This window comes from Giraffa tippelskirchi, chromosome 2, assembly GCF_054371585.1.
Source record: "Giraffa tippelskirchi isolate mGirTip1 chromosome 2, T2T-mGirTip1v1.2.pri, whole genome shotgun sequence".
In the NCBI taxonomy this organism is placed as follows: domain Eukaryota; kingdom Metazoa; phylum Chordata; class Mammalia; order Artiodactyla; family Giraffidae; genus Giraffa; species Giraffa tippelskirchi.
The window spans coordinates 81,199,797-81,225,112 of NC_137276.1; the positions used below are offsets into that span (position 1 = coordinate 81,199,797).

Here is a 25,316-nt window from a genome sequence, read left to right on the forward strand (position 1 = left end):
TATCTTGGTAATGCATTTATAACTATGCTCTCCATAGCACCAAGACTGTTGGTGAAAATGAAGCTTCCTGGGGCCCACACCAGCCCTGCTGACTCAGAACCTGTGCGGGGGCCCAGGAAACTGTGTCTTTAACAGACTCTCCAGGTGGTTTTTAAGCAGGTGGCCCTGGGACAGTGTGTTGAGGACCACCACTCCGCAAGAGTCTATGCTATGGCATTCAGGATGCCTGTCCCCTCCCTTCTATACAAGGACAGAATAGATGCTCAATTAAAAAAAAAGGAACTACAACAGTCATCCTGCAGAGAACACCACATGGAATCATAAAGTCATTTCTGCTGAGAAACACACAAACAAAATCCTCATGGAACCAGAAAGAGATAGGAGTGCCCCCCCCCCAGGTAGGTGTTTACACTGATCCCTGCCCACAGGCTGAGGCCTTCCACTGAGATGACAGGGGTCATCTTGCAACCTGAGATTCTCCAACTGCATCCCAGAAGGGAGAGGATGAGTGAAAGACACTGAACAGAAAAGGCACGTACTCAGCTTTCTCGGGTTCGGATTTGCTTTCTTCTTTTTCTTCCTTTTCTTCCTCTTTTGCCTTCTGTTCCTTGGATGAGTCCATGGGAAAAGAGAAGCGGGATAACACGTCACCTTTGAATGAGTTCAGGAAACTCTGTGACCCTGCGTCAAATTGTAACCTATAAATGATACCGTCCTGCCTCATTCGAGGGGATAAAACTGCCATGTGTGCCCTTCCTTCTGCTGGTTCATGCATTTCCCCCTTCCCCACACTCACCTGCCAGGCCAGCAGGGAGCACCAACTTTCTAAGCTCCTTCCCACTTATTTCACAACCACCTTCTTTCCCTCATTCACCTACTCAAATCTTACTCATCCTCCAAATCAACTTAAGTCCCACTTCTTCAGTCTCAACCAGCTACTCCCAGCCATACTGAGCTTTCCATTTTCTCACATAATCTCCACAGTCTGCGGCCTATGCTACTTACCACTTAATGATTTTCTAATTTTTTTCATGAGTGGTTTATCTTCCTAATAAACTCTTTAAGGCAACTTGAAAGCAGTGATTACATCTTACATTTCTTTTAATTCCGTATGATGCCCAGGAGTACCAGACACATTGGCAATCCTCATAAAATACTTGTGGATGGAATGATTATTGATCAACTGCCTAATGTCGTGAGGGTGAGTACCAGAGTTTGTACCTTCATAGTTTAATGAAATAATTTGTAAAGGACCTTCAAAAGGCCAGCGGGCTCTGCCTACTAAAAAGCCATTACTCTTTGGCAAGTCAAGTCATCTACTGAACACCACTCTGGCACAAGCAAGACAGCTGATGTCAAGTTCACTTATCATGCCCACCTGAAGTCCAGAGAGCTGCTGTGACTGGAGGTAAGTTACCTGGAACTTTTCTTGCACCTCTGGGATAGGGACAGGGTTGCTCATGAGATCACTCAGGCCAGCATTGGGATTGTGAGGAATCAGTTTGTACTGCCCTCCTTCTCGCTTCAGGTCCAAGCCAAAGATATCGGAAAGCAGGTCATTCTCCTCTGTCAGTTCCTTTAAGTCTGTCAGATCTTCAGAGGGCAGGGCCCCTTCCAGGGTTTTCCTCTCCCCCTCTTCCCCGTCTCCTCGAACCTCATCCTGCGTGGGGTCTGGCATGTTGGCCAAGAGCTCCGCCACTTTGATCTTCTTTGCACCTTCAACCAGGCTTCCTCCCAGCAGGAGGCTACCGATGATGCGAGAGAAGCCTCTGAAAACGCTGGCTACAAAGTGCAGGAGGCTCATCAAAATACCCCAGTAGGATGTAAAGAAGGCTGTGATCATGTCCTTCATTGTCATTTTCTTCACCTTCTTCATCTGCTTCTTCAAGCTTTTCAGGCTGAGCATCCGCATAAGGGTCAAGATATTGTACCTGAGGGCAAACAGGGCGGACTTGACCGTCACGATGGAAAAGAAACCCATCTTCGGACCCTGCTCCTCTGGCTTCTCCTTCTCACTCTCCTCTTTATTTGCTGACCTCTCGTTCAGATCTGACTCTGATATCTGAGCCGCCAGCTGCATCTCGAAGATGGTGTCCTCGCAGAAGTTCACGAACAGCTCCATCTTCTCTTTCTCCCCCCCTTCATTGACCACGTCAAATATAAATTGCCTTTTGGACTCCTTGACCTGGGGCTTCTCCCACTGGGTTCGGCTGGACTCACTGATTTCAAAATACACCCTCTCGATGCGCTTGGCACTGCCCATGATCTCGATGCGGCCCAGGAAGGGCTGGAAGTAATTGAGCACGCTCTCGGCCAACTCCAGAAAAGTCTGCAGCCTAGTGTCATTGGGCATGTGTTCGGAGAGGTTTGTCAGAAGCACTGCCACGTTGAAGCCAATGTCCTTGGCGGGCTCATGGAACCGTTTGACAAATTCTTCATAGTCCAGGGTTTCATTTTCATCTGTCTCTGCACAGGACAGGAGAAACTCAGTCTCGGACTGGGTGTAGTGTTTATGGCTCTCCATGGCTTTGTGAAAGTCCCTCTTGGAAATAACTCCCTTACCATCAGGGTCATACTCTTTGAAAGTATCAGAAGACGTCAAGTCCTTGAGTTTTAAGAACATGTCAAAAAACTTGAGAATCATCTCCACGTTGTTGGAAGATTCCACGAGCATATCAACCATCTGTTTGCCAATGGTGCCATTAACAACATTGCCTGGGAATAAAGAATTGCATTGGCTCAAAATGAACATTCCCAATAAACCCAGTGTCAATGGCAGATAGAAGCCAATGTATGTTGAGTGTGTGTACTCAGTCGTTAGACCCTGGTCCAACTGTGTAAGTTGCTGCTGACTTGTGCAGGTAAATAATAAACATCTTAAAATGTCTTAAAAAAAGTGTCTATAGAGAAAATAACCATATAGATCTTCTATGACATCTGAATCAAAGATAGCTGTTTTCTCTTCCAATGTGTTAAGGAAAAGATGGATAATTACTTGTAAACTCTAATTTTAGAAAGTGATTACATGAACACATGCAAAAGCATATTTACAAAGTAATTAGACTAATGCATGTAAAACAATATGTGATGAAAGGCTGACATTTTTTCCCTCTAATCGATCCCAGAAGCAACATGCTTTAGGATTTTTTTTTAAAAAGAAAAGAGGCAGACATTTATATTATCCTAAAGCCTGAAACGGAAATCCAGTCTCATATTAATAATAAAAATGAGTGCTTGCATAGCCCTTTGGGGATGAAAAATCACTGCTCACAGACATTACCTGATTTAATGTTCATACCTGAAAGTACCTGTGAGGCAGGTACTTTTTATTATTAATTATGATTTTACTATTGAGGAAACTGTTTAGCAAGGTTAAATTAAAGTGCATGCTGTAACATGATTATTGAGAGCTAGGGCCAGGTCTTCAAACGGAACCACTGAGAGCAAATTAGATGCTCTTTCTGATGTAAAATGTAAAAGACTTCCTTACATTTCTTCATGATTCAGAATGTTTATAGCTAGAAAATGGCATATTACGAATAAGCCTGAGAAAATGAGATATTACCCTAAATTATAGAGTCATCATTCCTTGAACAGAATGTGATATGTAACACAAAGACCGGCATCAGAAGAAAGATACAGGATGATGGGTTTGTGGAGTTCATCTGTAAGGTGGTAAACACCAGAGTTAACAGCATGGGCCCAAGGGCTTTCCTGGTAGTCCTGTGGTTAAGATTCTGCTTGCTAATGCAGGGAACACAGGTTTGATCCCTGGTCCAGGAAGATTCCACATGCCTTGGGGCAACTAAGCCCATAGGCCACAACTACTGAAGCGGTACACCCAGAGCCCATGTTCAGCAAAGAGCGAGCCACCACAATGAGAAGCCTGAGCACTTCAACTAGAGAGTAGCCCCTACTCACCCCAATTAGAGAAAGGTCACGCGCAGCACAGCCAAAAAAAAAAAAAGGCATTGGCTCAGGAGCCGTGCTGTTGGGGTTTGAATCCAGATCCCACCATCTGCTGGCACAGCAACCTGGGCAGATTTCTTAGCCTCTCTGCACTATTTACAAAACAGTGATAATGATACTATCCAATTCACAAACCTGGTATTCAGATGAAAAAGTACTTAAATGAGGTTAATTTTAACTCATTATTCCTTCAGTTATTATGGCTGTGTTGCTACTATATAGACTAAAACTTGAAGTCCCGGGAAAAGGATCTTGTGCTTGGAGGATATAGAGTGGCTGCCAGCTAAAGGTTTCAAGCAAACACTGCATCTTTAAAGTCCTAGAGCAAGGTGTGTCTACTACCTTAATTAGTTAATGCAGGGTAGACTAAGTGAGAGAAAGAAATTAGGAAGGACTTAAGAAAAAAGGATAGCGAACATAATAGCAGACATTCTGTAGGGGCTCTGGTCGCATTCACATGATTTCACGGAATGCTCTCAGAAGCTATCCTGAGCTCCGTCTCAGGATAGAGGAGGGAAGTGAGAAACGGAGACGTTACTCATGTCAGGGTCACGCTGCCTGTGTCAGAAAGTGAGATGTGAGTGCTGGTGACAGATCTCAGAACCCAATCTCTTACCCACTATATTTACTGCCTGAGATAGAAAGAAAACACAGTAGCAAAGGAAAATAAGGTGGAAAGTTAGAGAACGAAAACCCAAGAAAGAGGCACGTTGCAGGGAGAACTTAGGCTGCCACCAGCCTTGGTGGGTGGGGTGCTCTCTACTGCCTTCTCCACCCACAGAAATTTAAGGACCCACAGGACCTGTAAGGCAGTCAGCTCAAAGCAGCAATTTACGCATTTGGAGTGTCCCCAAACATCTGTAATCCCTACTGCTTACAAACAAACAAAATGACTAACAAACAAAACCCAATTTAAGGTACTCTCTGAAGAGCATACCCTTTAAGGTATCACTATGAAATGAAAAATACCACTATAAATGAAGTACTGCTGGTTTCACTCCATAGCTTTGTGACCTGAGATTGGCAGGATTTCTTTTTTTAAATTAAAAAAAAACCTAACTTGAGAAAAGAGTAGTCAAGCAGGTAATAAGTCTGAGGTATCTGTCCCATTTCGGCACTGATATTTTATCCTTTGTGGCAGACTGACTCCCAGAGCAAGCACATACAGAATCCTTCAAAGAATAGAGGGGATTTGAAGATATAAATCAAAACTACCTTCCAACATGGACAGCAACATGACCACCATGTCCTTCTGAAGATCCATCAATTCTTTTAGTAGCTCAATTTGACTGGAGTCCTGAAAGTGTTAACACAGTGCATTTGAGACAACATGAGAAAATCATGCAGCAAGAATGTCATACTTATTCTCACAAAAAGAATACCTTTCTACCAACATCAGACTTTACAGTATTATACAGCTAAAAAGAAGCCAAATAAAAGTCTGCAGCTTATTAAAAATACACACTTCAGAATGAAAGAGGATTTACTATTGATTCCAACTCATATTTTTTAAAGTATTTGTAAGGACAGTGAATAAATCTAACAAGAGTATGGAAGAACTAAAGCAATGGTGGAGACCCCGGGGTGAGGCAGGCAAGACTCAGGTACTTTTGAACACTGTGCATCTTTCTTGTCCTTGAAAACACTAGACTTGTCTTTTCTTCTTTCTAACTTACTACACTGAGATGATATACATGTTGTAAAAATTAACTTATTCTGGAAAACACAGGCATAACAGTGATATGAGATAAACTTACCCTACATAAATCTAGCCAAAAAATGTTCACAAGTATTACCTGTATTAATGGCAAACAATATATCTTATTTACCAACTTGATTAAGCTCTTGGATATTTCTCTGTTTAAAATTTTCTGTTTTTTTTTGTCTTTGATTTTTCACCATAAAAAAAAAATTTATATGGATACGTTGTGTACAAACATCACTATGCTTAGATTCAGTGCCTGCAAACATGGAATATTGATATCTACATTATAACCCCATGCATCATCAGAGCTTTTTCTTATTTTAAAACTATACTGTTTTTTTAAAAAAATACATATACATATATATATACACACAAGGTATTGATTTATTCACATGAATCTTTCTACACAGGAAGCCAGTTCAACATTGTATGAAGGATGATATTTTTTTGTTTCTAAATAGTTGGTACCTTGACTAGGTCTACAAATTATAAACAACTGCTAGGTATCACTGCTAGATGTTAATAAAACGATGGAAATACATCCAAATAAGAACTCTCTTGTGATAAATTTGGTTCATGTTGATTTTCTTTACTTACTAAAATGTCACTAGCAATTAGATGAAAGTAATCATGATATTTCCTTATTTGGCAGAAGTTACCAATAACTAGATACTGACAAAGATTCTCTCCTTGACCAAACTAGCCAACTCCTCTGGGCCCTCTTCCAAGTAGGCTTTAATCTTGGTTTATAAAGCCTTGAACAACTGGGAGATAGGATTAGCAGATGCAAACTATAGGATGGATAAACAAGATTCTACTGTGTAGCACAGGGAACTATATTCGATATCCTGTGATAAACCATAATGAAAAAGAATATTAAAAAACAAGAATGTCCATATGTATATAACTGAGTCATTTTACTGTATAGCACAGATTGACACAACACTGAAAATCAACTATTTGTTGTTGTTCAATCGCTACATTGTGTCCAACTCTTTGTGATCCCATTTACTGTAGCATATGCCAGATTCCTCTAGCCTTCACTATCTCCAGGAGTTTGTTCAAATTCAAGTCCACTGAGTCAGTGATACTATCTAACCATCTCATCAGCAAATCAACTACACTTCACTTAAAAAAAAAAAAGGCTAGAACAAAACACGACCATGGTTTCTAACAGCTCAAAGCTACTTCACTAGGAAGACCCCAGGCCCTCTTAGGGTGCTTGCCTGAGAAAACTCAAGGCTGCCAAAAAAATTTACTATTTCTTCCAGCCAACATCTGAGGATGCTAGAATCTGTCTCCCAGGCTCTGTAGGAGGTAGAATGCTAACGTCAATACTTGCCAGCTAGGAGACACAGCTGGCCCATCATGTTTACCCTGACCAACCTTTTATAACTTTTCTCTTCCCTGAGCCCTGATCATCCCCTCCTCCTCCCATTATCTCTGTACAAGTGCAAGTTGAGTTCAGCTCACACTAGATTTTTCTCCCTACAGTGACAGTTATCACTGATTAAATCTGTTCTTGCCACTTTAACCTGCACCTGGCTCTCTGACAATATTTTCCAGCTTGGAGGGCAGGGTGGAGGTGTGAGTTTCCTCACTTTGATGGAGGCAAGGAGACTCAAGGAAGAGATGGACACATGAATGAAATTGTGGGGGCTGCACTGGTGGTCCTTTGACTTTTAATCTAGCATTCTCTCCTCTCTTGACACCTGACAGGTATCCACACTCAACAGATATGTCAGATCTCAGGACATCCCAGTAAAATTCCCTGCATCAAAGGGACATATTTACTTAAGATTTATATTTACAGTCTTTCTATTCATGTATCTCTGACTCCACATGTAATACAGGAGTGAGAAAACAGCATGCTGATGTTTCCAAGATGTGCTCCCAGATTAACATTAAGCATGGTGAAAAATCTGTTTCTTCATCATTTGCCTATCTGTACTGCTGTTATTTTCTCTTTGACATTCATTAAGTTATATGTCCGGTTAATTGGTGAATGTCATCTTTTGAGAACAACTGCTTGTTTATGACCGTATAAGAAAACTGTTTCTCGTTAACGAGAGATTTGGAGCAGATTACAAATCGTCTTCCAATTATATGTAAGGATGAGGAAAATTCCAGAGAGTAATCATTGAGAAGTGGGTCTATGAAGGATTGTAAAATGTACAATGTTTGGCAACTGTACTGTTTTATTTCTCCATTATAGTCAATTCCTTTATCTTTTATTGTCAAATTTGAATAATGGCTCACACCTATTGTCAGTTTGCATAAAATCTTTTATTTTAAAAAAAAGGATTTTTTAAAAAAAAATGTCATGTAAAACATGTATAAAGAAGTCATCTAAGAAAGATAATATTCTGACATGGGAAAGTGTGTTTAATTTGCCAATGATCACAGTATACAGTGTCTCACGTAGGCTGACAGAGGACAGTGACTTTACCTGAGACAGCTTCATCTGCATGTGGGCAAATACATGAAGAAAACCCACCACAGCATCCCAGAGCCTGCTGTGAGCCAAACTCTGCTGGTTGCCAGTGCAAGGACCCTGGGCCAGAAACAGACAAACAACAGTCATTCCTGATAAATTAACTGCCAAAATAAACACTACAATAATAGATTTTACTTTAGCAACAAGAGACTGGAAGAGAGGACTGCATTGAAGATACTGACAAGATGTCAAAATGGAAGCTTCACTTAAGGACCTAGAGCTGAGGATAAAAGATATAACTGAGCAGGACCCTATGAGGCCCTCCCAAAGCAGACCTCCACTCATGTCCTCGGCCTGCCTTTTGTCTGTAGAAAAACTTTAGTCAAAGAATAAATTTAATCAAATAAGGGGAAAAATGCAGAAAGAAAGGAAAACAGGCAAGACAAAATAATAATACTTTAGCCATTAAACAAAGTCAAGGACCTTTAGTTCCTTCTCAAGGACAACAGATAATATTCTGAGCCACGTCCTCTGAGCTGTTTGGCAGAGACTGAAACCCCTACCAGGTGGGTGAAGTTAACTGTATACTGCCCACCAACATGTAGACCCAGACAGGCTGATGATGCTGACTCCCAATGACCTCACCATTAGCCAATCAGAAGAATGTCCATGAGCTGATCACACACCCCACAAGCCCTCTCCCTCCTCCTGTCTTTCTAAACCTTTACCAGAAAGCCTTCAGGGACTTCAGGCCTTTTAAGCTCTAGCTGTCCTGGCCTCCGTATGTGGTGCCTGCAATAAATGCTGCACTCTTCTTCACCAGCACCAGGTATCAGCAGATTGGCTTTATTGCACACGGACAACCAGACCCTAATTTGGTTCAGTAACAAAGACAGTAAGTGCCAAGTGTCTTCATATTCCAAAAGTAAGGTGCTAGATTCAGTACCTGCAAAAGGAAACTAAATAAATCTTTCTAGTCTTAAGACATAAAGGTGCTGAACCTGAAAAGGGACAGACTTTGCAAAGTGCTCTCCAACCTTCACCCTTGCAGCAGTGGGTGAGGACAGGGCTACCCTTGCCTTCCTTTACACCAAGAGAGAAATGAGGCCTCAAGAGAGCCATCAGGAGTGCTTGACTTCTGTCTTCTGAAGTTGGGCAGCAATATGATTTTGTAATCACATAGGTTAGGGGGTCCCCAGAGAAAGAGAACCAGGAGTATCATTTTTGACATAAGAAAAGCCATTTTGGCCTGAGCCATTTTTGTGATCTCAGCCTGGTCACAATGCTTGCCCTTGGATAGAATTTAGTAATCAATGATCTTAAGGAAACAAAGGAACACAGGAATAGAGAAAGGGCAGTCAAATAATAGTGCAGTGAAAACAGAGTTTTAGTTCCTCCTGATACAGTCCTTGAGTTTTGCAGGAGCTAAGGCCCTCACCCAGGTGGGGGACAGAATGATGACGTTGACCCTCCTGACTTCAGTCAACTAAAGCTTAGACTCTTGTCAACTTCTGTCTGAATTCTTCACTGCTGAAGCCTCTTCATGAATATGCATGTACCCTTAGCTTAAAACTTTCCCAATTTTGCTGTTTGGAGAGACACTGCTTTGGGAAAGAACCCTAGTGTTCTCCTTACTTGCTGCAAGTAATAATAAATCCTTCCTTCCCCCAATCTTTGGTTGTATCTATTGGCTCAACATCCATCAAGAGAAGAACCTAGTTTTGGGGTAACAGCCTGGTATTAGAAAGTGTAAAAGGTGGAAAGTAACAAAAAATTGATTTCTTAAGTGGGAGCCATTATGTCCAAAAGGACTTTGAAATATTGCCAAGCAAACTGTCTGAAAGGGTAATGTGATTTTCAGAGGTGGATGGAGGCCACCAGATGCACAGAGATTGTGGAATAATTTGAAACTGGAAGGGAAAAGACACATTTCCAGGCACTGGAAGCAGTAGGAGAGCCAAGCCCCCGCAACAGAGTAAGAATACAATACACCACCCAGGTGGCCAGGCCACAGTGCAGTCCTGAATTCCACAGCCTGGAGGAAAACCTCCCTCCCCTTATTCTTCCTCTTCACAGTTCCAACCCTGAGGAGGCCTGAGGGTGGCTCACAGGGGAAGGAGGAAGAACAGACGCCCCTTGGAGAGATGGTAGATAAGCCTAGATCCTACTTCTTGCCCTCTACCCTCAGCCCACAAGGCCTTTCCAGCATAAAATCAGGCATGAGGGGAAGTTTTAAATTGGGTAAGAGTTCAGTGATGGTGTCACCATACAATGACTGAAGTGAGACACTTCTTGTGACAAAGTGACTGAAGGAATTTTATTTATCTGAGAGTGGCTGGTGCACAAGATCCATTCAAAGAAGGATAAAGAAATGGGCTACAGAGCAAGTTTGAAGAGACACTGGGGAGAAGGAACCACTTAACTTAGAGGTTAATACATTCAGTGTACCTGGCCAAGCCAGTTTTACAGTGTATATCAATCCTGTCTGGCTTCTGGGTCAAAGCAACCGATTTTCAGGATTTCACTGCGGTCCATTGTTGGCAATTGTTGTAGAGAAGAAGCCAATTCTGACTCCATGTTGGAACTGTTTCTTTGACTTGCTTTTTGTTGCTTTTGTTACAACAATCATGCATAATGACCTGCCTAAATGGACCCTGACCCTCTGCCTGACTGTAAAGTAAAACGCCTTTGTTCAACTCAAAAAGAGATAGTTTGACACTGCCTACCTGTGAATGGAAGAGATTAACACATCCCTTTCCAAGGCTGAACCTTCCTGGAGATGTTTTCCAAGACTGAAGACCCTTTCTACTTTACTTCCTCACTGCCTCTCCCTCTCTATTCTGCCTTTTGACTTTAGTTCCTCATGGCTTCTTTCTCTCTCTCTGATTCCATAAAAGAACCTGTCATCCAGACCACAATAAGATGGTTACTTTGAGAAATTAGTCTGACATCTTCTCAGTCAGCCGCTTTTCCTGAAGGAGGAAACAGAACAGGCTTTATCTTGAAAGCAGGACTCCATCTTGGGCCGGACTGTGGACTTAGAGCTATATGCCCAGTATCTATGGAAACGACATAGCAGTGGAAAACCAGACCCCCCGATGAAGGAGCCTCAGGACTTGTACCTAGACTCTGCTTCTCCTAAAAGAATATGCTAATTATCTCTGTAACAGAAAAAAGTCCTAAATTGCACCATGCTTATAGGGGTATGTCCACAGACCTATTGATAAATGTCTACTGTTTAACTATCTAGGCTTATGAATCATGGGTTAACTTTGATCCTTTCTCTCTTTTACTTTATCCAGACTAGTTTCAAGGAACTTGGGGAGGTGGGTTTGAGCAAGTACACTTAGGGTATATAAGGTTTTCACAAAAACTGGTCGGGGTCCTTGGCTTAGAGGAGACTCTGCCTTGGGCCCACCGGTGTAATAAACTGCACTTCACTGTCTGCATTGTCCTTGTGGGTGAGTTTGTTTCCCAGAATGTATGGCTACATCATTCCGAATAAAATAGCTTTCCTTGCCTCAATACCTTGTCCCTCAGATTTATTGACTGCTCATGTGGCAAGCAGAGCAAGCTTGAACTCGGTAACACGCTAACATGGGAGAGGGTGAAAAGTTCAGGAAGTGTCTCAGGTGGACACCAGAAAGTCATATTGAAGAAAATAATTTTATTTTTCTTGAAGAAACAAACATTTTCTTCATGTGGTATTTAAGGTTCTAATCAAATATTTTAAAAAAATGCAAAAAAGAAAAATGGCTGTCTGAGGAGAACTTACAAATAGCTGGGAAAAGAAGAGAAGGAAAAAGCAAAGGAGAAAAGGAAAGATATTCCCAACTGAATGCAGAGTTCCAAAGAATAGCAAGGAGAGATAACAAAGCCTTCCTCAGCAATCAAAGCAAAGAAATAGAGGAAAACAACAGAATGGGAAAGACTAGAGATCTCTTCAAGAAAATTAGAGATATCAAGGGAACATTTCATGCAAAGATGGGCTCAATAAAGGACAGAAATTGTATGGACCTAACAGAAGCAGAAGATATTAAGAAGAGGTGACAAGAATACACAGAAGAACTGTACAAAAAAGATCTTCACGACCCAGATAATCACGATGGTGTGATCACTCACCTAGAGCCAGACATCCTGGAATGTGAAGGCAAGTGGGCCTTAGAAAGCATCACTATGAACAAAGCTAGTGGAGGTGATGGAATTCCAGTTGAGCTATTTCAAATCCTGAAAGATGATGCTGTTAAAGTGCTGCACTCGATATGCCAGCAAATCTGGAAAACTCAGCAGTGGCCATAGGACTGGAAAAGGTCAGTTTTCATCCCAATCCCAAAGAAAGGCAATGCCAAAGAATGGTCAAACTACTGCACAATTGCACTCATCTCAGAAAGCAATGGCAACCCACTCCAGTACTCTTGCCTGGAAAATCCCATGGACAGAGGAGCCTGGTAGGCTGCAGTCCATGGGGTCGCGAAGAGTTGGACACAACTGAGCGACTTCACTTTCACTTTTCACTTTCATGCCTTTGAGAAGGAACTGGCAACCCACTCCAGTGTTCTTGCCTGGAGAATCCCAGGAACGAAGGAGCCTGGTAGGCTGCCGTCTATGGGGTCGCACAGAGTTGGACACGACTGAAGTGACTTAGCAGCACTCGCTGGTAAAGTAACGCTCAAAATTCTCCAAGCCAGGCTTAAGCAATACGTGAACCGTGAACTTTCAGATTTCAAGCTGGTTTTAGAAAAGGCAGAGGAATCAGAGATTAGATTGCCAACATCCGCTGGATCATCGAAAAAGCAAGAGAATTCCAGAAAAACATCTAGTTCTGCTTTATTGACTATGCCAAAGCCTTTGACTGTGTGGATCACAATAAACTGTGGAAAATTCTGAAAGAGATGGGAATAACAGACCATCTGACCTGTCTCTTGAGAAACCTGTATGCAGGTCAGGAAGCAACAGTTAGAACTGGACATGGAACAACAGACTGGTTCCAAATTGGAAAAGGAGTATGTTAAGGCTGTATATTGTTACCCTGCTTATTTAACTTATATGCAGAGTACATCATGAGAAACGCTGGGTTGGAAGAAGCACAGGCTGGAATCAAGATTGCCGGGAGAAATATCAACAACCTCAGATATGCAGATGATACCACCCTTATGGCAGAAAGCAAAGAAGAACTAAAGAGTCTCTTGATAAAAGTGAAAGAGGAGAGTGAAAAAGTTGGCTTAAAGCTCAACGTTCAGAAAACTAAGATCATGGCATCTGGTCCCATCACTTCACGGCAAATAGATGGGGAAACAGTGGAAACAGTGTCAGACTTTATTTTTTTGAGCTCCAAAATCACTGTGATGGTGATTGCAGCCATGAAATAAAAAGACGCTTACTCCTTGGAAGGAAATTTATGACCAACCTAGACAGCATATTAAAAAGCAGAGACATTACTTTGCCATCTAGTTAAGGCTATGGTTTTTCCAGTAGTCACGTATGGATGTGAAAGGTGGACCATAATGAAAGCTGAGCACAGAAGAATTGATGCTTTTGAACTGTGGTGTTGGAGAAGACTCTTGAGAGTCCCTTGGACTGCAAGGAGATCCAACCAGTCCATCCTAAAGGAAATTAGTCCTGAATGTTCATTGGAAGGACTGATGTTGAAGCTGAAACTCCAACACTTTGGCCACCTGATGCGAAGAGCTGACTCATTTGTAAAGTCCCTGATGCTGGGAAAGATTGAAGGCGGGAGGAGAAGGGGATGACAGAGGATGAGATGGTTGGATGGCATCACCGTCTCGATGGGCAACAGTTTGAGTAAACTCTGGGAGTTGGTGATGGACAGGGAGGCCTGGTGTACTGCAGTCCATGGAGTCGCAAAGAGTCGGACACGACTGAGCCACTGAATTGAACTGACTGAACTTGACTGTGTCGATCACAACAAACTGTGGAAAATTCTTAAAGAAATGGGAATACCAGACCACCTAACCTGCCTCCTAAGACATCTGCATGCAGGTCAAGAATCAACAGTCAGAACTGGCCATAGAATGAGACAGTCAATTCCTAGGCAGGTTGATAAGAATTCCAGGGGTCCTAGAGGAGGGAGGGGTCTAGGGTTCTCTAGGAGGAGATGTGGGTCTGGAATTCTCAAGGAGGAGGAAAGGACAAACTTTTTTTTTTTTCTCTCTACAATCCTTAGTCTTTGTCACATAAAACGTTTTTTTCTTTAAGCCCAGAATTGATGATTACACAACTCAGTTTAAACTCTACACTAGGGATGACATAACAATGTATCCTGCTTGAGGACACAAGCAGGAGGATATTTTAAAAGGTAAATTATGGGAGTGGGTCTGGTAGGATCTTTCTATTGGTTAAGTTCTAATTCTGTTATCCTAAAATGTAACCTGTGGGAGTGGGTCTGGTAAAATTTTCACAAACTTGAGACATTCCTTTGATTTACTGTAATAATTAACTAAAATATATAACTCCCTTGCTAACACTAGTGAGGGGGGCACTCTCATCCTCCTTCTGATGTCTATGTCAGAAGCTTTCTCTATGTCTTTTCTTACTTTAATAAAACTCTGCTACACGAAAGCTCTTGAGTGATCAAGTCTGGTCCTTGCTTCCCAAGCTAAATCTTCTTTAGAGATCATGAATCCGACATTGTTCATTGTAAGCTATCAGGAACAACACACTGGTTCCAAATTGGGAAAGGAGTACTTCAAGGTTGTATATTGTCACCCTGCTTGGTTAACTTATATGCAGAGTACATTATGAGAAATGCTGGGCTGGATGAAGCACAAGCTGGAATCAAGATTGCCGGGAGAAATATCAATAACCTCAGATGTGCAGATGACACCACACTTATGGCAGAAAGTAAAGAAGAACTAAAGAGCCTCTTGATGAAAATGAAAGAGAAGAGTGAAAAAGTTGGCTTAAAACTCAACATTCAGAAAACTAAGATCATGGCATCTGGATCCATCACTTCATGGCAAATAGATAGGGAAACAGTGGAAACAGTGTCAGACTTTATTTTTTGGGGCTCCAAAATCACTGCAGATGGTGACTGCAGCCATGAAATTAAAAGACGTTTGCTCCATAGAAGAACAGTTATGACCAACCTAGACAGCATATTAAAAAGCAGAAATATTACTTTACCAACAAACATCCATCTAGTTAAAGCTTTGGTTTTTCTAGTAGTCCTTGTATGGATGTGAGAGTTGGACTATAAAGAAAGCTGAGTGCCAAAGAATTGATGCTTTTGAACTGTGGTATTGCAGAAGACTTTTGAGAGTCTCTTGGACTGCAAGGAGATCCAGCCAGTCCATCCTAAAAGAAATCAGTCCTGAATATCCCCTGAAGGACTGATGCTGAAGCTGAAGCTCCAATACATTGGCCACCTGATGTGAAGAACTGACTCATTTGTAAAGACCCTGATGCTGGGAAAGATTGACGGTGGTAAGAGAAGGGGATGACAGAGGATGAGATGGTTGGATGGCATCACCGACTCGATGGGCATGAGTTTGAGCAAGCTCCAGGAGTTGGTGATGGACGTGGAAGCCTGCTGTGCTGCAGTCCATGGGGTCGCAAAGAGTTGGACATGATTGAGCAACTGAACTGAACTGAGCTGATATATATGTATGTATATATGTATGTATACACTGAATAAATGAAATAAAAATCAAACAAAAACACTTGGCTAACTGTCAGAAGGCAGTTACTTTCAAGTACTTCAAGTCAAGTACTTTCAAGTCAACTTCAACTTTCAAGTTGACCTTCTTGTGGAACAACAAATACAACTTTCTCTTTTCTCCCCAGTCATCCTGTTGTCTTACTCTACGAATTTTGACAATAAAATGTCCTCTTACTCAAGCAGTTCTTCTTTTCCCTTTGTTAAACTCGGAGTGAAATCGTAGAGATTACTTTTCTTTTGATGATTTTGGATTTCCCCCTTATATAATTTTCTATAGTTAGCAAAAATTGAAGTTAAAAACCAATATGCAATGCTGTCAACTGAAAGCCAGATCAAAATAAGCATGAAGGAAATCATGAGGTTTTATTCATAGTATCATCAATAATCAATAAATATGATGATAAGGCAAAACTTAAATCAAAACTTCTTGATTGATATGTGTGTGTGTGTGTGTGTGTGTGTGTGTGTGTGTGTGTGTGTGTGTGTGTGTAAACATACATACATACTGAGAGAGAGAAGTTAAAAAATGAACCGGCCATAATAAACCTTGCTCTTTCACCTGCTAACCCATGAATGTTCATTTAGAATGTTCTGTGATATACAAATCAGTTCAGCTGCTCAGTCCTGTCCAACTCTTTGTGACCCCATGAATTGCAGCACACCAGGCTTCCATCAGCAACTCCCGGAGCTTGCTCAGACTCATGTCCACTGAGTCGATGATGCCATCCAATCGTCTCATCCTCTGTCATCCCCTTCTCCTCCTGCCTTCAGTCTTTCCCAGCATCATGGTCTTTTCTAAAGAGTCCGTTCTTTGAACCAGGTGGCCAGAGTATTGGAGCTTCAGCTTCAGTATCAGTCCTTCCAATGAATATTCAGGACTGATTTCCTTTAGAATTGACTGGTTTGATCTACTTTTAGTCCAAGGCAGTCTCAGGAATCTTCTTCAACACCACAGTTCAAAAGCATGAATTCTTCAGCGCTCAGCCTTTTTTTATGGTCAAACTCTCACATCCATACATGACTATTGGGAAAACTATAGCTTTTACTAGATGGACCTTTGTTGGCAAAGTAATGTCTCTGCTTTTTAATATGCTGCCTGGGTTTGTCATTGCTTATCTTCCAAGGAGAAAGGGTTTTTAATTTCGGGGCTGTAGTCACCATCTGCAGTGATTTTGGAGCCCCTTAAAAATAAAGTCTGTCACTGTTTCCATTTTTTCCCCATCTATTTGCCATGAAGTGGTAGGACTGGATGCCATGACCTTCATTTTTTGAATGCTGAGTTTAAGCCAGCTTTTCACTGTCCTCTTTCACTTTCATGAAGAGGCTCTTTAGTTCTTCTTTGCTTTCTGCCATAAGGGTGGTGTCATCTGCATATCTGAGGTTATTGATATTTCTCCCAGCAATCTTGATGTCAGCCTGTGCTTCATCCAGCCCAGCATTTCGCATGATGTACTCTACATACAAGCTAAATAAGCAGGGTAACAATATACGGCCTTGACATACTCCTTGCCCAGTTTGGAACTGTCTGTTGTTCCATGCCTGGTTCTAACTGTTGCTTCTTGACCTGCATACAGATTTCTCAGGAGGCAGGTCAGGTGGTCTGGTATTCCCATCTCTTGAAGAATGTCCCACAGTTTGTTGTGATCTACACAATCAAAGGCTTTGCTGTAATCAATAAAGCAGAAATAGAAGTTTTTCTAGAACTTTCTTGCTTTTTCAATGATCCAATGCATGTTGGCAATTTGATCTCTGGTTCTCTGCCTTTTGTAAATCCACCTTGAACATCTGGAAGTTCTCAGTTCATGTACTTGTCACAGGAGCTATTTCTGCTGGTTGGCACTGAACAGTGATTAGTTAGTACTGTCCTGGTCCTGGTTCCCCTGCCTTTTCTAAATCCAGCTTGAACATCTGGAAGTTCATGGTTCATGTACTGTTGAAGCCTGACTTGGAGAATTTTGAGCATTACTTTGCTAGTGCATGAGATGAGTGCAATTGTGTGGTACTTTGAGCATTCTTTGACATTGCCTTTCTTTGGGATTGGAATGAAAACTGACTTTTTCCAGTCCTGTGGCCACTGCTGAGTTTTCCAAATTTGCTGGTGTATTGAGTGGAGCACTTTCACAGCATCATTTTTTAGGATTTAGCTCAACTAGAATTCCATCACCTCCACTAGTTTTGTTCGTAGTGATGCTTCCTAAAGCCCACTTGACTTCACATTCCAGGATATCTGGCTCTAGGTGAGTGATCACACCACTGTGGTCATCAGGGTCTGCTGCTGCTGCTGCTAAGTCACTTCAGTCGTGCTCGACTCTGTGCGACCCCACAGACGGCAGCCCACCAGGCTCCACCGTCCCTAGGATTCTCTAGGCAAGAACACTGGAGTGGGTTGCCAGTTCCTTCTCCAATGCATGAAAGTGAAAAGTGAAAGTGAAGTCGCTCAGTTGTGTCCAACTCTTCGAGACCCCATGGACTGCAGCCTACCAGGCTCCTCCATCCATGGGATTTTCCAGGCAAGAGAACTGGAGTAGGGTGCCATTGCCTTCTCTGGGTCATCAGGGTCATTAAGATCTTTTTGTATAGTTCTGTGTATTCTTGCCACCTCTTCTTAATACCTTCTGATTCTGTTAGGTCCATACTATTTCTGTCCTTTATTGTGTCCATCTTTGCATGAAATGTTCCCTTGGTATCTCTAATTTTCTTGAAGTGATCTCTAGTCTTTCCCATTCTATTGTTTTCCTTAGTTCTTTGAATTGAGCACTTAGGAAGGCTTTCTTATCTCTCTTTGATGGATATATCTTTTCCTTTCATCTTACATAAATAAGTTAGAATAAATAATTTTGCATATTGAGAGGTCAAAGGATACTTCTAATTTTATATAAATTTATGACTCTCACTTATTTTGGAACCAAGAAATGCCTACTCTTGGCTCAAAAGGCTTTTATGTTTCAGTTGGTATAAGAAGTCATTTGCTGTTTCTATAAAATTCACTTGCTTGTGAATGTCAATCAATAAGATCAGTCAATCTTATTAGTTAATCAGGACAGTTCACACCAAACATCGTATTGCTCTCTTTCTAGACACTGATGAGAATATTAAGGCAATAATGGAAGCCAAGGAAGATAAGGAAATAGGAACATGAGTGGTCTGGACTGGATTTAAAACTTCACTTGCATTTGAATAAAGAAAAGTTATAAGCATTATCAAGTGTGGCTTTTCCATTTTGAAATGCTAAATTAAGAATCCTCTTCCCTGCCCAAGGAGAAAAGAGAAAAAGTGAGATCCTTCCAAGGTATGAATACAGAGGAGAGAGTGAACCTAGGGCAGGTAAGGAGTAGCCATGCTTCCATCTTTCCTCTGCACCACTCAGCCTTGGTGGCTTCATGAGGCCATGAAGAGTTCTCTCATTCAGCCATTCTACAGACACCTGCAAGTATGCCAGCCTTTGGAGACACAATCTGTTGTTTTTAATTAAACCTTTCCTCCTTAAGATTATGTTTTGTCTGACAAAGCAAACTATAAGTTTCTTCCTCCTATTTTGTTTTTGTGCATGGCACTTCAACCACAGTGATGGAGTCAGAGTAATATTAACCATGGACACAAGTCTTTTAGAAAATGGCTAAGTTTTGCTTGCTGGAAAAAAAAAGAAGAATTTTATAAACTCTTTTAAGAATCTGCAGGTCAAAACTAGAAGTCTATCCCAAGAAGAATATAAAGCAAATCAATGTAAAAATGTATATTATTCATGGGACTTGAAAATTTTACCTATATTATAATTATCACATTGCACTGCTATGTAATATATTTTTATATATACACACATATATGCATACACACACATACTGCGTGGACAAAGAATGCCACCTGCCATTTAAGTAAACAAAGGATGCTGTGGCCATCAAGCCAGCAGCCACTGCAGCCACCCGAAACGGTGTACCTGAGGAGATTTCTGATGGAGAAAAGCAGGATACAGGCCCTGAGAGTTACAGTGCGTATCAAAGGAGTTATTTCAGTGAGCCCAGACTCTGGCATCTTCCCATAAATAGAAAACCACAAAATTCACTAACCTGAGATGGCTGGTTTTCTTGAATTGTAATCTTTTGGTGTTCTGACTACTTGTTTATTTATTTATTTATTGCAAAAAACTGCATATCCTGGCTCCTCCCTTACCTTTTAGAACAGTCACCCAGAGCTGAGAGGCTGTCTCCTGGGTTTAAGTCCTAAGTAAGTCCACCAAATAAAACACAATTTCCAACTTTTAGGTTGTGCAGTTTTTTTTTCAGTTGACAACACACACACATACATTAAAGTGAAGTTTTTAAATGCTCTTTTCCTTTTTATAAAGTTTCTATAAAACTCCCACCTCATTTTCACAAGAATACTATAAAAAGTGGTTTAAAGTTCTGCCCTTTCTCCTTCACTTCTTCTCTCTCCTTCTTCGTTAATATTTACTGAGTGCTTAATATATACACTAGGTGTTGGAGATACGACACATTCAACATCACGATTCATGCCTTGGTATCTCATGATACCTCAATCCACCAAGTGGTAGAGCAAGTTCCATATAAATTCACATCTCATTTTAAATGACCCATCGGCTAAGATTCTACAGAAGAGGTGATTAGGAAATGTGGATGAGAGCAGGAAAATACTTTAGGCATGCTGCATTTTTTCCAAGGAATTTAATGCTAACCAGTTGACTCTTTTTTCTTGTTCTTTTTCAAATAACAGAAATGTTTAAAAGTTTACCTGAATATACTCTGTAAGAGTGTTAAAGACTTGTTTTGCTACTTGAATAGCTTTGGAGAAATTCCTTTGTCCTTGTTCATCAATGACATCTTTCCCAGAGTAATACCAATAGAAATCACTAATTGATTCCTGAAAAAAAAGAGATGATAGGATTAAGGCACATTCTGAAACTATCAAAGACCTGTCCAGTTTTGGACTCTTTAAAGGAAATCATTTTAAATAACAGATTGGAAGCAAACAAAAATATCTGTGAAATAAATACTACTCTCAATGATTTTCCTAAACATAAAATACAGCAAATCCTCCCTAGATATAAATAACATCTGGAGAGAAGATAAGCAGAAATTTTATCTTTAAAAATGACTTTTTGTCTCTGATGACATTGAAATTCACAAACGTAAGGATTCATAACACTAATGCATATTTATCCATAGAGCAGTTAACTATTACTATGTGAACACAGAAATTAGACAAATCATAGAATATAAACATCTAGTCTACTTTTTCTCCAGTAAAGCCAGTAACATTTCTTTAATGAGAATTTCAGAATGTTCCTGACTTGTGTAAAGGCCCTGAAAGAAACTGGTTGGGCTCCTTATAAATACTGACAACAATTGTAAATAAACATCTAAATATGATCGATCTGTTCAAACAGGATGTTTTCAACAATAACTTACATTTTAAAGGAATTTTATTTGCCTAAATGAATAATATAATTTGGGGAACCATGTAAACTACATTCAGGTTTTGAGATATGATTTTGAAAGTTACAGATACATTTTCAGCAAAGCTTCTTGATATATTTGCTTCAGAACTAGACTTTTTCTCCATTACTTGTAGGTAAGAGTGTTGTGCTTTTACATATTCAAAGATTAAGGAAGAAACAGAGAGTTTGTGATTTTAAAAGTACTACACCTGATTTCCTTCTAAATAAAATGAGAAATAAAAGTATAAAATTTCGTTAAGAGACCTACACCTTCAGATTCAGTTCTAGTAACATGGAGAACATTACTACAGTATCGAAGATATTTTTAAGTGATGGAGTGTTAGGCTGAATTTTTTTATCAGACATTTGGAGAGCTAAAAAAGAATTGACCTTAGGCTATATTTAAGTGTATGTTAGGTAGTTTGAAAGCCTTTCTTTCCCATTTTTAGTAATGTTTCAAATATTCTTCTCCCATTTATTTATCAACCACAGAGAAAGGAAAAGAGCATGTTCATGCTTTACAAATTGAAAAGGAGTTTAAAATGCCATCAAGTTAAAAACTGCAGGGAAAAAAATATTCCCACTTATAGAAAGAAAATAAAGTAAGAGCTAGAATCAGAGGCGAAGACAATAGTGGCAGTTTCAATCTAATATTTGGGGAAAGACTGTGATCAAAGATAAAATATCTCAGTAAGTTTTGACCTCATAATTCAAAACACATTATACCATGTCAGTTTCACAATTGCCATATCATGCCAACTAGCCAACGTTTTAATTTGCTTCTAATATAAAGCAACATACCTGAACTCTCAGAAGATAGTCTACAGTAGAGATGATTATGTTGACAGTTGTATTATTGCCAGTCTGAGTTCTCAGATAATTTTGAAAATCTACATAAGATCAAAAGATGTTATTAAAGTGCATTCAAAAATTTAAAATGAATTCTTTGAATAATTCTAAGAGCAAATGATGTCTACACCAAAATCACTGCAGCTTCTGTAGTGTTATATCTGATAGTTTGAACATTGAATAATTTATATTTTTCACAAAAAGTGAGCACCTCAAAAACAAACCTTGGTGCTTCACAGAATATCAATATTCAAATTTCGCCTAAGAGGTTTGTTAACACCTGTTTCCTGATTACTTGCTCTAGAGCTCTGGGCATGTGAATGACTGAAAAGGACTTTCATCCTGTAGGATGGAGTAATTAAATGATTCATTCCATAATCTCTTGTTCTTCAGTACTGTGTTAAGTGTTGGGGAAAGAAAAAAAAAAATCAGGATAAAGCTCCTGCCTTCACAGATGCACAAGCCTGATAGAGAGCTCGATATATAAACAACGAATGGAAATACATCATGGCAAGTTACATAGTGAAGTAGATTCCCCAGTTAAAGAGAAGAGGTAAAAAAGAAATAAACCTACAGTGTCTCCACAGCTATTTATTGTATTTAATCTACATCTTTCTTCACAATCTGCATCTTTCTATCAGCTGTCTTCTCCAGCATGAGAACAACTAATAAGAACTATGAAATTCATGTTTTGAAAGTCTATATTGTGAATAAAATTTCTTGAGATTTTCTTTATATCAAATATGCACACTACAGTTTTAAAATCTAAAAATTGTCTTCAAGCAAAACAATTTTAATTAAAAAATAGCATGTATGTGTAAAATGTACAAATCAATGCTATTCTAGAGCTTTGCTTTTCAAATTATTGATTATACACATATGGCATTCAAATGGGCTTCCCTGGTGACTCAGATGGTAAAGAATCTGCCTGCAATACCATTCAAACAATAGTGTACTAATCATTCCTTTAGAAAATTCAGCATTACTGTAATTTTATCACCAAAAATTTCTCTCTTTAGAATATCAATATCTTAAAAGGATTTATTTAGAGGGGAAAAATAAAGAATTAAGTGAAATAGCTAGCAAAGGACTTTGAAAGACTCAAAGTGACATAGAAAACACCCCAGGGCCAATGCTCATTGTTCAAGAACTGTTCTCGACCTAGAAGAAGCAGAATAATTAGAACTAAGAGGCTCCTGTTATCCCACTGGCTTCAACATGCTTATTGCTGGGTATCATGAACGGTCTGGGGTCTCACCAACCTGAGTTGTGTCCCTCACAAAGCAGTTGCAAGAAGCGGAAGAGGTCACAGGTGAATTCATCATCCTGCAGAACTTTTTCTCCTGCAGGAAGTCCAGAGGGACCCAATGTTATCAACCACTTTAGCCTCAACCTCCCTTTCTATCCCCACCTCCATCAAACTTACATGTGCATCTAGCATCGTCTGAACCAAAAACAGTCACAAATCATAGCCATTTTTCTATCTGAAGCTCTTAAGATCATGCGCTTGACAGATAGATGCACTTTTTCTTGGTAAGAAAAGAACATTTGACTCTTAAAAACTCAGATCTCTCTCTGTTAAAAGTAGCAGCATGGGTTTGGCAACATTTTAGAAACAACCTGAAGAGGTTTAGAGATTTGAACTTTTCCCCCCTTTCTTTCTATCTTTCTTTTTGAGTAGGAGCTCGGCATCTCTTACAAATATGGAAGCTAAATCTGCTTTGTTCCTTGAGTCTGACCAAATGTTTCAATACAAAGGCGTTCGGTATATATATATATATATAAAACAAGGCTAAGAGTTTCTTGTATTCACATAGTAATTCAAGGATTTCTGTGAAAATTCTAAATGACTAGAAAATGTTTCTTAACTCATTTCAATGAATTCTCTCATGAGCTTGTCCAAAAAGAGTGCTTGTTGGTTGTAGCATTCCTTCCAGAGGAGGAAGAACTGACAAGCAGACCTAACTCCAAATATCAAACCAAAAGAAAGAATTTGCTGACTCCTGCTAAGAGAGCTAAACCTAACAAAGCAATGTGCAAAGGAGGACATCTCAGAGCCATTGGAGGTGTTCTGCATCACTCAACACTAACTATACATGTGGTGGCCAGGATGAAGCCTCAGGAAAGGGTTCAGATATTTCACCTCTATTTTAATTTAAATGTACCTTGATCACAAGTTACTTTGAAAGCAAAAACACAAAGAAGGAAACAAACAAAAAACCGGCACCACACAAATGAAAGTTGAGTTTAAAAGCATAGAGTGTCTGTGAGAAAAACACTGTCAACATTATGAGTGTATGCTCTGGAATCTCAATTTGTTTAGAAAGCAAAATGACAAAAAACATAAAAATGTTGTTTGGCAAGTGAATGAATATACTCATGTATTTAAAAAAATAATAATAACTTTTCCGACTGGAAATACTTTGGGCTAGGAAAGAAAACTATGCAATGATCATGTGTTTACTGGAACTGAAATTATGAATGATCATAATGACAGAGAGGTGATGGACTTACCAGTCTGCAGTCTGTGACTTTCAAAGTGAGAGGCTTCATATAATGGGAGGGTTAGGAAGCAAAACCATTTTGAAAACTAATATAAACATTAAAAAAAGTACATAAAATCACTGTACTGGTTTCCCTATGAGCCTGCAAGATACGATATTTGGTGACCAAACTAAGATCACCATGTCTATAAATGTGACATGGTAAATCTAAATGTTTAGATGTGCCTTGTTTTGAATCTCAATACATGGCTGATAAGCCCATTTCTCAATGTTTACATTCATGACAGGATAGGAAAAAAGGAACAGTCTAGAATAGTAAACAAACTAACTCTTCACTGATGACACTTTGTATCATTTCATGAAGATATTTTAAAATGATACTTAAATCAAAATATGAGTTAGTTACATAGACTTATTCACTTTTTCCTTGTTGAACCCATCTAAAATGTTTTCTCAATTTTCAGAAAATTGAATCAATAAAACCAAGGACATACTATCAATCTTCATAACTTCAATGTGGAATAAGTAAACCCTGGTAGAAAGTATTCAGAAAAGTTACTGCTGAAATAAATAAACATGTAGTCTACCAGTGTACCTAGAAATGCTCTGTACAATACACATTAATTTATAACGTAACATTTTATTTTTTGTTGGCATGCACAGTATCTTTTAGACTGTACACCGAAACACACACAAGTGACTTCACGTACATTGGACACGCT

General features: G+C 39.8%; 1 protein-coding gene across 1 annotated transcript in view; it reads right to left on the bottom strand.

Moving 5' to 3' along the window:
- The window catches only part of RYR2 (ryanodine receptor 2), an 849,571-nt gene that overhangs the window by 54,804 nt on the left and 769,451 nt on the right, over positions 1-25,316 (bottom strand). The window contains exons 85-91 of the mRNA XM_081569302.1: positions 23,353-23,433; positions 22,043-22,131; positions 20,536-20,664; positions 8,124-8,228; positions 5,185-5,266; positions 1,418-2,715; positions 540-607 (exon numbers count right to left, since the gene is read on the bottom strand). Coding sequence (XP_081425428.1) covers positions 540-607; positions 1,418-2,715; positions 5,185-5,266; positions 8,124-8,228; positions 20,536-20,664; positions 22,043-22,131; positions 23,353-23,433 — 1,852 coding nt within the window. The remainder of the gene's footprint in view (positions 1-539; positions 608-1,417; positions 2,716-5,184; positions 5,267-8,123; positions 8,229-20,535; positions 20,665-22,042; positions 22,132-23,352; positions 23,434-25,316) is intronic.